At 66.4% G+C, this 10,069-nt stretch overlaps 3 protein-coding genes across 8 annotated transcripts; 2 read left to right on the forward strand and 1 right to left on the reverse strand.

Annotated features, from left to right (window-relative positions):
• Positions 1-1,225: 1,225 nt before the first annotated feature.
• On the forward strand, positions 1,226-3,814 carry TOMM40L (translocase of outer mitochondrial membrane 40 like). 3 transcript variants are annotated; one of them, XM_055792124.1, is made up of 9 exons: positions 1,226-1,496; positions 1,762-1,829; positions 1,936-2,028; positions 2,230-2,341; positions 2,445-2,550; positions 2,625-2,747; positions 2,869-2,945; positions 3,125-3,227; positions 3,300-3,814. In XM_055792124.1, the coding sequence occupies exons 1-9, from the start codon at positions 1,241-1,243 to the stop codon at positions 3,313-3,315; spliced, it is 954 nt and encodes a 317-aa protein (XP_055648099.1). In that variant the 5' UTR covers positions 1,226-1,240; the 3' UTR covers positions 3,316-3,814. The 3 variants fall into 3 exon arrangements, with proteins under 3 accessions (XP_055648099.1, XP_055648098.1, XP_055648100.1); XM_055792123.1 differs by having other exon boundaries at positions 2,230-2,331; XM_055792125.1 differs by lacking the exon at positions 2,625-2,747 and having other exon boundaries at positions 2,230-2,331.
• Positions 3,790-6,636, reverse strand: NR1I3 (nuclear receptor subfamily 1 group I member 3). Of its 4 annotated transcripts, none has more exons than XM_027796612.2 (9): positions 6,526-6,636; positions 6,133-6,318; positions 5,503-5,633; positions 4,986-5,158; positions 4,696-4,904; positions 4,476-4,621; positions 4,274-4,390; positions 4,089-4,194; positions 3,790-4,013 (listed from the first exon to the last, which is right to left on the reverse strand). In XM_027796612.2, the coding sequence occupies exons 2-9, from the start codon at positions 6,255-6,257 to the stop codon at positions 3,884-3,886; spliced, it is 1,137 nt and encodes a 378-aa protein (XP_027652413.2). In that variant the 5' UTR covers positions 6,258-6,318; positions 6,526-6,636; the 3' UTR covers positions 3,790-3,883. The 4 variants fall into 4 exon arrangements, with proteins under 4 accessions (XP_027652413.2, XP_027652414.2, XP_027652415.2 ...); XM_027796613.2 differs by having other exon boundaries at positions 4,986-5,035; positions 6,085-6,318; XM_027796614.2 differs by having other exon boundaries at positions 6,085-6,318.
• Positions 6,637-7,207: 571 nt separating this feature from the next.
• Positions 7,208-8,631, forward strand: PCP4L1 (Purkinje cell protein 4 like 1). Its single transcript, XM_055792161.1, has 3 exons — positions 7,208-7,284; positions 7,505-7,559; positions 7,910-8,631. Exons 1-3 carry the CDS (start codon positions 7,276-7,278, stop codon positions 8,044-8,046), a joined length of 201 nt encoding a protein of 66 aa, XP_055648136.1. The 5' UTR covers positions 7,208-7,275; the 3' UTR covers positions 8,047-8,631.
• Positions 8,632-10,069: the final 1,438 nt, after the last annotated feature.

Below are 10,069 nucleotides of genomic sequence, written 5' to 3' on the forward strand. Positions count from 1 at the left end.
GCCGTGCCGGCCCCTGCCACAGCCTGGGTAAACACGGTGGGGGTAAGGGTCACTGCAGGGGGCAGCCCCTCCTTGTCCTCACCAAGGGTGGCCCTGCACCCTGGGGCCCTGTCCCCCTGGGCAGGACATGGATAGTGGGTGACAATGGCCCAGGGGTTTTGGCTGCGGGGGAGACATGGGAGCTGGGGCTGCCACCATGGGGGCTTGGCTGATGTCCCTGTGGTGTGTGGTGGTCCCATGGCACTTGGTTGCTCTGTGGCATGTTGGAGCCCTGTGGCAAGTGGTAGCCCCGTGGCACATTGCAGTCCCACAACATGCTGTACCCATACAGCATAGCGGGACCTCCAAAGCAGTCCTACCTGCCCCCAGCCTCAGGCCCCCTCATGCTCCAGCTGCAGCACTCACCACCCCTCTGCCCCAGTCCTGTGGGTTCAGGTGGCTGCTCCACTCTGGGGTCCTGGTTTGGTGGGGGCGGCCTGGGGGGCTGCGCACCAGCCTGCCCCGGCATCTGTGGGGCAAAGGTTGTCACCTGCCTTATCGCTGACCCTTGGCTGCCAACGTGACAGTGTGACTCAGCATGGGGCAGTGGGGGGCTATCCCTGCTGACTCCTGGTGGCAGCACCCATGGGGGGGGAACCTGGGGACACCCCACCACGGGGCCCAGCCAGGGGCCAGCTGTGGCGCTGTTTGGGCACACACGGCCAAAGGGCACCTGTGTGGCACCAGGGACAAAAGCTCTTCATGCCCTGGGCTCACCCGTGGGGCCACTGGGGCCCCTTTCCCTCTGAGCCCCTGCCTACACCAGCTGTTTCCAGGAAAGCTGCAGGTGACGGCAGCAGGGACAGGGGACACAGGGAAGGTCCAGGGACACAGGGCAGAGGGCAAGGAGTGGGATGCAGGACTGAGGATGTAGAGCAAGTAGGGGGACGGGATGTGTGTGGGAGGGGGCACAGGGAGGGGCCGCGGGAGGCAAATGGAGGGGAATTGAGGCACAGCTAGCAGGGTCTGGGGGCGCAAGGAGGGGATGTGGGACATGAAGGGGTGCAGGGAGGAGGGACAGAGAGGACACAGGAACGGAACGGGAGGGGGGAAACAAGGTGAGGGGGACACACAGGACGCGGCGGGGTGGGCGCGGGGCTGCACCGGCGTGGCGGAACGCGGCAGCACCGGAACAGCACTGCGCGGGGCCGGGGCTCCGGGGGGGCTCGGTGGCTGCGGCCCCGCCCCGCCGGCTCAGCCAATGGGCGGCGAGTGCTGCCCGCCCCAGCAATGGCGGCGGCGGCCTCGGGCGGGCGCGTCCTCGCGAAGCCGCTTCCGGCAGCGGCGGTGCCCGCGCCCGCGATGGCGGCGCCCGGCGGCGACGAGGGGCGCGGGCGGCCGTAGAGCCGGGCCGGGCATGGGCAACGCGCTGGGCCCCGCCGCGCCCCGGGCCCCGCGCCGAGGGGAGCCGCTCGGGAGCCCCGGCAGCTTCGATGAGCTGCACCGGCAGTGCAAAGGTGGGGCTGGGAGGCCAGCGGCGCCCAGGGGGTGGCGGGGCCAGGCCCTCGGGTGGCCCCGGCGGCGGTGGGGGGTCCTGGCGGCGTGGGTGGACGGGCTGGCAGCGGGGGGCACGGCGGTGCCAGTGGGGAGGGGCGTGGGTGGCCTTCGGGGCGGTGGGCTGGTAGCGGAGGCTGGCCCCAGGGCCGGGGGCTGCCTGGGGGGTCTGGCCGCGGAGCGGGGAGCTGGCGGCGGGGCCCCCGCTTAGGCCCCTCTTTCCCGCAGAGGTTTTCCCGCAGCAAATGGAGGGGGTGAAGCTGATCGTCACCAAGACCCTGAGCAGCCACTTCCAGGTCAGGGGCACCACAGGGACTTGGGGGGGGGAGGACTGTGCTGCGGGGGGAGCGGCTGCCCCCGCCCCCGGCTGCCCCCCGGTTCCCTGACATCCCGTCCCCGCAGGTGACGCACACGGTTCACATGAGCACCCTTGGCCCCTCCAGCTACCACTTCAATGCCACTTTCGTGGGGGACCGCCAGCTCGGCCCCACCGAGGTGAGATCCTGCACCCTGGAGTGAGGGGTGCCCTCAGGGTGGCTGCATGGCCCCAAGATGGGGGGTGAGGTGGCACGGGGGTGTCATGAGGGTGGGTGGGGGTTATCTCAGGGCAAGGGGGCCCCACCCTGCAGCTCAAGTCAGGATCACGGGAGGCAGGGGGTTCCTGTCTCCCCAGCTGACGCCCTGCCTCGTCCCCAGGCCTTCCCCACGCTGATTGGGGACATGGACAACAGCGGCAGCCTCAATGCCCAAGTGCTGCACCTTGTGGCCGAGCGCATCCGCACCAAAGCCGTCTTCCAGGTGGGGCCAGGTGGGAGATGACCCCGCAGTAGTGGGTGCTGGAGGGTCTCTGGCACCCCTAGCCGGTGGCAGGGGCGATGGCAGTACCTGCCGCGGTGCCTGTCCCTTCACAGACTCACCAGACCAAGTTCGTGACGTGGCAGTTCGACGGCGAGTACCGGGGGGACGACTGCACCGCTACCCTCACGCTGGGCAACCCCGATCTCCTTGGCGAGTCTGGTGAGCAGGGTATTCCCCCCTCTGGCTGCCAGGCCCGGGGGGGCTGTGTGCTGAGGGCCGTACTGTCCCCACAGTGATCCTGGTGGCCCATTTCCTCCAGAGCATCACCTCCCGCCTTGTCCTGGGTGGGGAGATGGTTTACCACCGGCGGCCAGGGGAGGAGGGAGCCATCCTCACGCTGGCGGGCAAATACACGGGTATGCAGGCGCCCTGCGCTTGAGGGGGCTGCAGACACAGCCCTGGGGGTCCTGCCTGTCGTGCTGGCCCCGGCGGGATGCCCCGGCTCCCCTCGCCCTCTGCTTTACTTCTCTCTTCCAGCTCTAAAGTGGGTGGCAACGCTGAACGTGGGGTATGGTGGTGCCCATGCCAGCTACTACCACCGAGCCAACGAGCAGGTGAGTGTCCCCTGTGTGTCCCTCTCCCCTGTGTGTCCCTCTCCCCTGTGTGTCCCTCTCCCCTGTGTGTCCCTCTCCCCTGTGTGTCCCTCTCCCCTGTGTGTCCCTCTCCCCTGTGTGTCCCTCTCCCCTGTGTGTCCCTCTCTCTGCCCCAGGGCCTCAGGTTTTCCTCCCCCCAGGTGCAGGTTGGGGTGGAGCTGGAGGCCAACACCCGGCTGCAGGATACCACCTTCGCCTTTGGCTACCAGCTCAACCTGCCACAGGCGAACATGGTCTTCAGAGGTGAGCAAGGAGCCGTACCGGCACCTGGCAGCCCCAGCGCTGGCCAGGCCCTCATCCTGTCCACCCTCGCAGGGCTCCTGGACAGTAATTGGAGCGTTGGGGGCGTTCTGGAGAAGAAGCTGCCCCCCCTGCCCGTCACCCTGGCTCTGGGTGCCTTCCTGAACCACTGGAAGAACCGTTTCCACTGCGGCTTCAGCGTCATTGTGGGCTGAGGGACCGCAGGGGTGGGCGGCACGTGCCACCGTCCTGCTCAGGGAGCTGCTGTGCGCGGCACCAGCTGGGCCCTGCATTTGTGCCAGGGTGTCAGGGGAGCCGATGGTGTGGAGACCTGGTCCCTTGTGGCCGGGGGACACTGTGTGACAGCACGTGGCTTGTGTTAGCACCTTTGGGCTGAGGAGCAGCTGCTGCTTGGGGCCTGGGGCCCTCCATGGGCCCTGGCGCTCACCTGTGCCGCCCTCCTCGCCCCAGCACCATGCTTCCCTCTGCTCCCACCCCTGCTCTGCCTCGGTTTCCCTCCAGCGGCGCAGGGGGTGGCTCTGGGCGCACGCATCTGCAGAGCCTGGAAAAATAAAGGAGCTTTACTCTGCCCTGTAAAGTGCAGTGATAGCTGTTGAGCTGCGGTGCCCACAGCTGGGGGCTGGAACATGTTGCGGGCTCTAGCTGATGATTTCGGAGAGCAGCGGCGTCATGGAGGACAGGTCCTGGATGTGGAGTATCTGCCGCGTGTTCTCCACCTTCAGCGTCTGCAGCTCAGTCAGCAGCAGCAGCAGCTTTGCATAGAGAAACCTGGGAGGTGGGGACGGGATGCCTGGCTCAGACCCAGAGGGGACCGAGGCCGTGCCCACCCTCCCCTGCACGTACCTGCCCTCAGGCATGGGGTGCTGGTGGTCGATGTAGCTCTTGAGTGTCAGGGCCACCTTCTCCTGGAACTGATCGATGAAGTCCCGCTGGGTGATGCCGGCGTGGTCTGGGGGCGCAGGGTGAGTGGGTACCTGTCAGCAGGGCCAAGGGGACGCCCCACTGCTGCGGCCCCCCGCAGTCCCTACCTGGTGAGAAGAGCAGCATGGCCTGGAGCAGGACGTACTCTGCCTCGTGCAGATGCAGCTTCTTCAGGCTAATGTGGAACTTGAGCAGTGGCTCCAGGTAGATCTGCTGAAAGCCGGCTGGGGGGAGTGTGGCGGTGACAGGTGAGCTGGGCTGGGGACATGGCTTACCCCTGCTCCCCGGTGCTGCCACGCTCCACCTCACCCAGGGCTCCATCCTGGATGGTGTAGCAGTGCTGCCCGCACTCCCAGGCATTGGTCTCTGCGTTGAAGACAGTGTTGAACTGGATCTGGCAGATGTCCAGGGTGGCCCCTTTCAGCAGCGAGATCTGGTCATCGATGGGCAAGCTCCTGCCGGGGGTGAGGGGAGGCATCAGGGCCAGGGTGGCAGCGGGGGGCCCCTGCCCATGCTCCCCCTTGCAGACCTGAAGGCTGGGATCTCCTTGGCAAAGTTGATGACTTGCTGGATCATGAAAGTGCTGAGGTCGGCAAAGTGGGGCAGCATGGAGAAGACATCAGGCAGCACTTCGTCGTCCAGGCAGTCTGGCTGCAGGGACGGTGGCCATGCCGCAGGGCCACCTGGCTCCGGTGGGCTCTGTGGCTGCGGGCTGGGAACGTAGAGTCGCACAGCAGGCTGCGGTGAAGGCAGCCAGGGTGTCAGCGCCGTGCTGGGGCACCTGCAGGGACAGCCGGGTTCCAGGGGCTCCCCACTCACCCAGTAGTGTGTGAACTGGGAGAAGCTGGAGTCGAAGGTATGCTGGTGGGCTGCGATGAGGATGCCGATGAGCTCCTGCTGCTCCGCCGTCAGCCCCACCGGCTGCTCCCGCGCCAGCCGCCGCTGGCCCCACAGTGCCCGCCGCCGCCGCAGAGCCTCCTCGGACATGATCACTGCCGCCCCACCGCCACCGTCACCCCCAGCCCAGCGACCAGAGTCACTGGTGGCAGGGGGCGCCGGGTGCTCGGAGATGCCAGCACCTCATGATCCACTCTCCCCGAGGTGGTCCCCCTTGTCCCCTCTCTCCTGTGCCCCCCTGCTGTCACTTCTAAGCCTCTGTCCCTTGCTGTCCCCTTGCCCCTGGGCTGCCCCATCCCCTCTGCCCCCATGTCCTCCCCTGCCACTCCACCTAGGCTGGTCACCTCTGCCCCATGTCCTCACCCTGTCCTCCCACCCAGTCTTCCGTGTCCCCCTCCTCCCCCCCAGGTCTCCCCTGTGTCCCCGCCACCGCACTCACTGTCCTTCCGCATGCCCACATCGAGGCACTTCTGGAGGCGGCAGGCCTGGCACTGCCGCCGCTTCGCCTTGGTGATGGGGCAGCTCTGGGTGAAGGGGCAGGTGAAGCGGATGCCCTTGTTGATGGAGCGCCTGGAGGGACATGGGCCCAGCCATGAGGCCACAGGGACTGTCACTCTGTCCCCGGGGGGTGGGCAGCAGGGGCTGGGGGACAGGATGTCCTAGGGCAGGGGCCACCTCCAGCCCCCCGGACCCCATCACCACTGTGCCCTGGAGAAGCCAGGTGGCCTGAGCATGGGGTCGCAGCTGTTGTCCTGTCTTGTCCTACCCAGTCCCTGTCCATGGGACCATCTTGTTCCATCCCACCCTGCTGTGTCTTGTCCCAGCCCATTTGTCCCAGCCCGTCGTGTCCCATTTCAGTCCATCTTGTCACATCCCATCCTGTCCCGTCCCATCCCGTCTTGTCCCTCCCCATCCTGTCCTGCCCCATCCCATCTTGTCCCCTTCCTCAGCCTCATCCCACCTCGTCCCTCATCCGGTGCTGCAGAGCAGCCGTGGATCCCCCCGCGGTGGCAGCCCCCACCTGAAGAAGCCCTTGCAGCCCTCACACGTCATGACGTGGAAGTGATACCCGGTGGCACGGTCCCCGCACACGGCACAGACTTTCTCCTCCCTGGGCTCCGCGTCCTCCCCCTCGGGGCCCTGGGGTCCCAGCAGCGGGCAGGGGCTTCTGTCCGCATCTGAGGTGCTTGACATCGATGTGGCCAGGGACGCGGGTGATGGCACCCGAGCAGGGCAACCACAGCAAGGACGGAGCCTGCAGGCCAGGGTGAGTGTGCGGGGTGTGAGCATGTGCACACGCATGTGTGTACACATGGTGCAGCTCCCGCTTGAGCAACACCTGGCACTGTGCCCCGCAGGGCAGCTGCTGCCCCGGCACCGGCTCCTGCGCCCCGTCCCCTACACGTCCCCCAAAAGCACAGTGTCCCACCCACCCCACAGCGTGCTGTCCTCATGCACCCACCTGCCGCTGTGGCCCCTCACCTCAGCCACCACCGAGCCACCACCTGGCACCCTGAAGGTGACCGGTGCCCCTTGGTGCCAGTGCTGGGACCTGGTGTCTGCTGGCGTAGCTGGTGCCTGGTGCTGGCTGCCACAGAGCGCGGGGCCAGCTGGCCCCTGCCCGTCCCCACCGCCGCCTGGCCAGAGCCTGTGGAGTTTGAACCTTGAACTTGAGCGAGGCTGCAGCAGGCGGGGACAGGCAGCATGGGAGGGGCAAGTGGGGACAGGCAGGTGTGGGCATGGCGGGCACAGGGGACAGGCAGACATGGAGGGGACAGGCAGGGGACAGACAGACATGGGGCCTGGCAGGCAGGGGACATGCACATGGCTGCTGGGGGGGTGTCTGAGCAGTGGGGAGACCACGGCGGCAGCCATCCCGCCATTGGTGACCCTGGAGGAAGGTCCCTGTCCCCAGCCACTGCAGTGACACCTGGTCCCAGGACCCTGGGCAGCTCCTGTTGCCCCCCCCGCATGTCCCCCTCCACAGCACCTCAGGGGGTGGCAGCAGCCATGGCCCCCCCTGTCCCCTTGGGCGCAGCTCCGCGGGGCGTCAAGGCTCGGGGAGTGGGGTGACACGCGGGGGGGCGGGTTCCCACCCGGCCCCGCCCTCGCGCCCCATTGGCTTCCCGTGGCCGTCACTCAGCTGCGCCCCTATAAAAGCGGTGGCGCGCGCGGGGGACCGCACACCGGGAGCGGCGGCACCGGAGCGGCCATGAGCGAGGTGAGGGGCCGGTGCCGAGCAGAAAAAGGGCTTTTTCCTTTTTTTTTTAGCAACGGGCCAGGAGAGGAACTGCCCGGGGCGGGGGGGGGGGGGCTGGAGGCGGGGGGAGACGCTGGTGGCCGTGGGGGGTCCCCAGCAAAATGGAGTCCGTAATCCTCCGTGGTGCGGGTTTGCTGCCAAGGACCCCGTGTCACCCCCGGGCACCCCCTTCTCTCCACAGCGCAGCCCCCATGAGTCCCCCTCTCTGGCGGAGGCCCCCGGCAGGCAGCAGGAAGGTGAGGACCCCCGACACCGGTGGGGTGCACCCCGCAGGATGCCCTGGCACCGGTGTCACCTCTGTCCCATGCCCTCCAGGGATCCCCGGTGGCTGGGACCCCACTAGCTGCTCCTGTCCCCAGAGCCTCTGGAATCTGTGTCCGTGGAGGGGGGTGTGTGTGTGACACCTGGATGGATGCGGGGACCTGCTCTGTCCTTCCCCTGTCCCTTGGCAGGGTGGCAGGGTGCCACCCTGGGTGCTGGGTGAGTGGGGGGTCAGGGTGCTCACTGGATGCTGGGGTGAGCCTGGGGATGCCAGGCTGTAACCAGGGCAGCCCCTGTCCTGTCCCCCCCCCCTCCCCCCCCTCAGCCAAAGCTGGTGACCCCAAGAAGGAGGAGGAAGAGATCGACATTGACCTGAGCGCGCCTGAGACGGAGAAAGCTGCACTCGCCATCCAGGGCAAATTCCGCCGCTTCCAGAAGCGGAAGAAGGAGTCGGGGCCCTGAGCTGCTCTGGGGTCCTGGGACTCCCTGCCTGCGACGGGCACCCTGCTCTTGCACGTGGGCATGGTCCCATCTTGACCTCTGCCATGCTGGGGCTGCCCCATCCTCTGCGAGCGGGGCTAGGGGGGGCTCAGCCCTTCCCTACCCCTCGCCCACCCCTGAGCCAGGACCCTGGGTGAAGCTGGGGAGCCATCGTGGGGGGAACACAACCAAGTCCTGTGCCCCCTGGAGTGGAGGTGGCCCTTGTGTGAAGGGGTGGCATAAAAATGCCCTTTTTCCTGAGGCAGCCTCCTTTTCCCTGTCCATGGCGATGATGCTGGCTGCTGGGGACACTAAGGGCAGGGGGAACGGGACTGCTGTCCCCTGAGCAAGGGAAGTCCCTGTCCTGTCCCAGGAGGTGCAACACTGCAGGGGTGACGGGTCTTACTGCAGGCTGCAGCCCACCGCAGGAAACCGGGGCTCCCCCTGCACAGTGCTCCCCATCCTCGCACTGTCCCCTCCTCACGCTTCTGTCATTGTCACCATCCCCTGTCCCCTCCTCTGGGGGGGCTTTTAGCATGTGTAAAAAATAAACCATTGAGAAGAGGAGCTGGGGTGGTCTGTGATCTGTGGGAGGCAGTGTGGGGGACAGTCCCTTGCTGGCTGGGACCCCCAGGTCCCCCTTCTCCCCAGGGGAGCAGGTGCAACCCCCTGATAGAAGCAGCCCCAGGGATCTTGGGGGCTGGGCTGTCCCTGCCTGAGGGGTGTGGGTGGCCCCCAGATAAGGGTGGAGGGTTCCCCTGTAGGGATGGGGCCCTTCAGCCAGTGCTTTGGGAATGGCACCCATCACCACTGGGACCTCCTGTCACCCTCCAATTTGGGGTTTTTCCCATGAAATCCCGCTTAATTTATCAACCGCTGGGTCTCAGCCCCTGGAGCTGTGGCCTCATTTCTCATCATGCTGCTCTGTGCAGTGGCAATGAAAGAGGCTGCTGCCTGCTCCTCTTCCTCAGGGGACGAAGGCTTTGCAGTGCCATGGCCCTCCAGGCATCAAAGTTTTGCTCAGGGCTGGCTTTGGCAGTGGTCCCCAACCCCAGCTCCTGCTGCGGCACCACCAAGAGCAGCCACAGGAGGTACCAGCTGATGATGAGAAAGTGCTTTGGGGTGGTTAAACTAAAGCCATTTGGGGGATTTGCAGTGGGATTTCTGTGTGCTCAGATGTGAGGCACCTGTGAGGGCTGGTCCCTGTGGCGCCTGAGGCTGCGGGCGGACCGGGGACAGTGGGACCCGGTGCAGAGCTGTGGCATGTTGGCAGAAATAGCTCCCTGGAAAGAAAAACAGCACCGGTGGCCAAGGGAAAGGCAGGGCCCAGGGGACGTCCTGAGAGCGCTGGGGTTAGGTTCAGCCCCACTTGCTCTGCAGACTTATTAGGGAAAAGACAATTATAGCCCCGGTGATGGTGCAGAGCTGGATGGTGCAGCAGCGGGATGGGGCTGTGCGCTGGCACCAAGTCCTGGGGCAGGAATGCTCTGGCTCCACTCCAGCACGGAGTCAGCCCAGTGCTCCAACTGCCTCCCCACCCCCAGTGCCAGAGCTGTGGTCCATCCATGAGCCCCACTGCCAGGACGATGACAGTCACTGCTGGGTGAACAGGGGACCCCTGCCCGCCCCAGAGAGACTCCTGCCCACTCCATGGCCGTGCCTGGTGCTGTGCACCCAGGGCAGGACTTGAGGCTTGGCCTCTGTGTTAATTGGAGTGAGCTTTAATTAACAGCTGATGGGGATGAGGGGGAAGGTGGCCCTAGGGTGGGGTGTGGCCATAATGGGTGGCCTCAGGGACAGCCCCCACTGGCTGAGGGGGTCCTGGCGTGCCACAAGGTCACCCTTGAGACATCACCTCACCCCTGGGAAACTGTAGCACAGCAGCAGCAATGCCCCTTTCCCTATGGGAGCTGGTGAGTCTCCGTGCAATGAGTTCAAAGTGCTCAGCCCCCAGCCCGCCCCCCCTCAAACAGGGAACAGCGATGAGCCAGGGCAGACGCTGGGC

The sequence above is a fragment of the Falco peregrinus genome, chromosome 19 (genome assembly GCF_023634155.1).
Source record: "Falco peregrinus isolate bFalPer1 chromosome 19, bFalPer1.pri, whole genome shotgun sequence".
NCBI classification, from domain to species: domain Eukaryota; kingdom Metazoa; phylum Chordata; class Aves; order Falconiformes; family Falconidae; genus Falco; species Falco peregrinus.

Excerpts from the sequence above, each read along its gene's own strand:
- TOMM40L (XM_055792123.1), top strand. The coding sequence starts at position 1,241 with ATGGGCGGCGAGTGCTGCCCGCCCCAGCAATGGCGGCGGCGGCCTCGG. Across the intron at positions 2,332-2,444 it reads GCACCAAAGCCGTCTTCCAG|ACTCACCAGACCAAGTTCGT; the intron begins GTGGGGCCAGGT and ends GTCCCTTCACAG. Across the intron at positions 2,551-2,624 it reads CGATCTCCTTGGCGAGTCTG|TGATCCTGGTGGCCCATTTC; the intron begins GTGAGCAGGGTA and ends CTGTCCCCACAG.
- NR1I3 (XM_027796614.2), bottom strand. The coding sequence starts at position 6,257 with ATGTCAAGCACCTCAGATGCGGACAGAAGCCCCTGCCCGCTGCTGGGA. Across the intron at positions 4,905-4,985 it reads CCCAGTTCACACACTACTGG|CCTGCTGTGCGACTCTACGT; the intron begins GTGAGTGGGGAG and ends CCTTCACCGCAG. Across the intron at positions 4,195-4,273 it reads CATGCTGCTCTTCTCACCAG|ACCACGCCGGCATCACCCAG; the intron begins GTAGGGACTGCG and ends CTGCGCCCCCAG.
- PCP4L1 (XM_055792161.1), top strand. Across the intron at positions 7,560-7,909 it reads CCCCGGCAGGCAGCAGGAAG|CCAAAGCTGGTGACCCCAAG; the intron begins GTGAGGACCCCC and ends CCCCCCCCTCAG.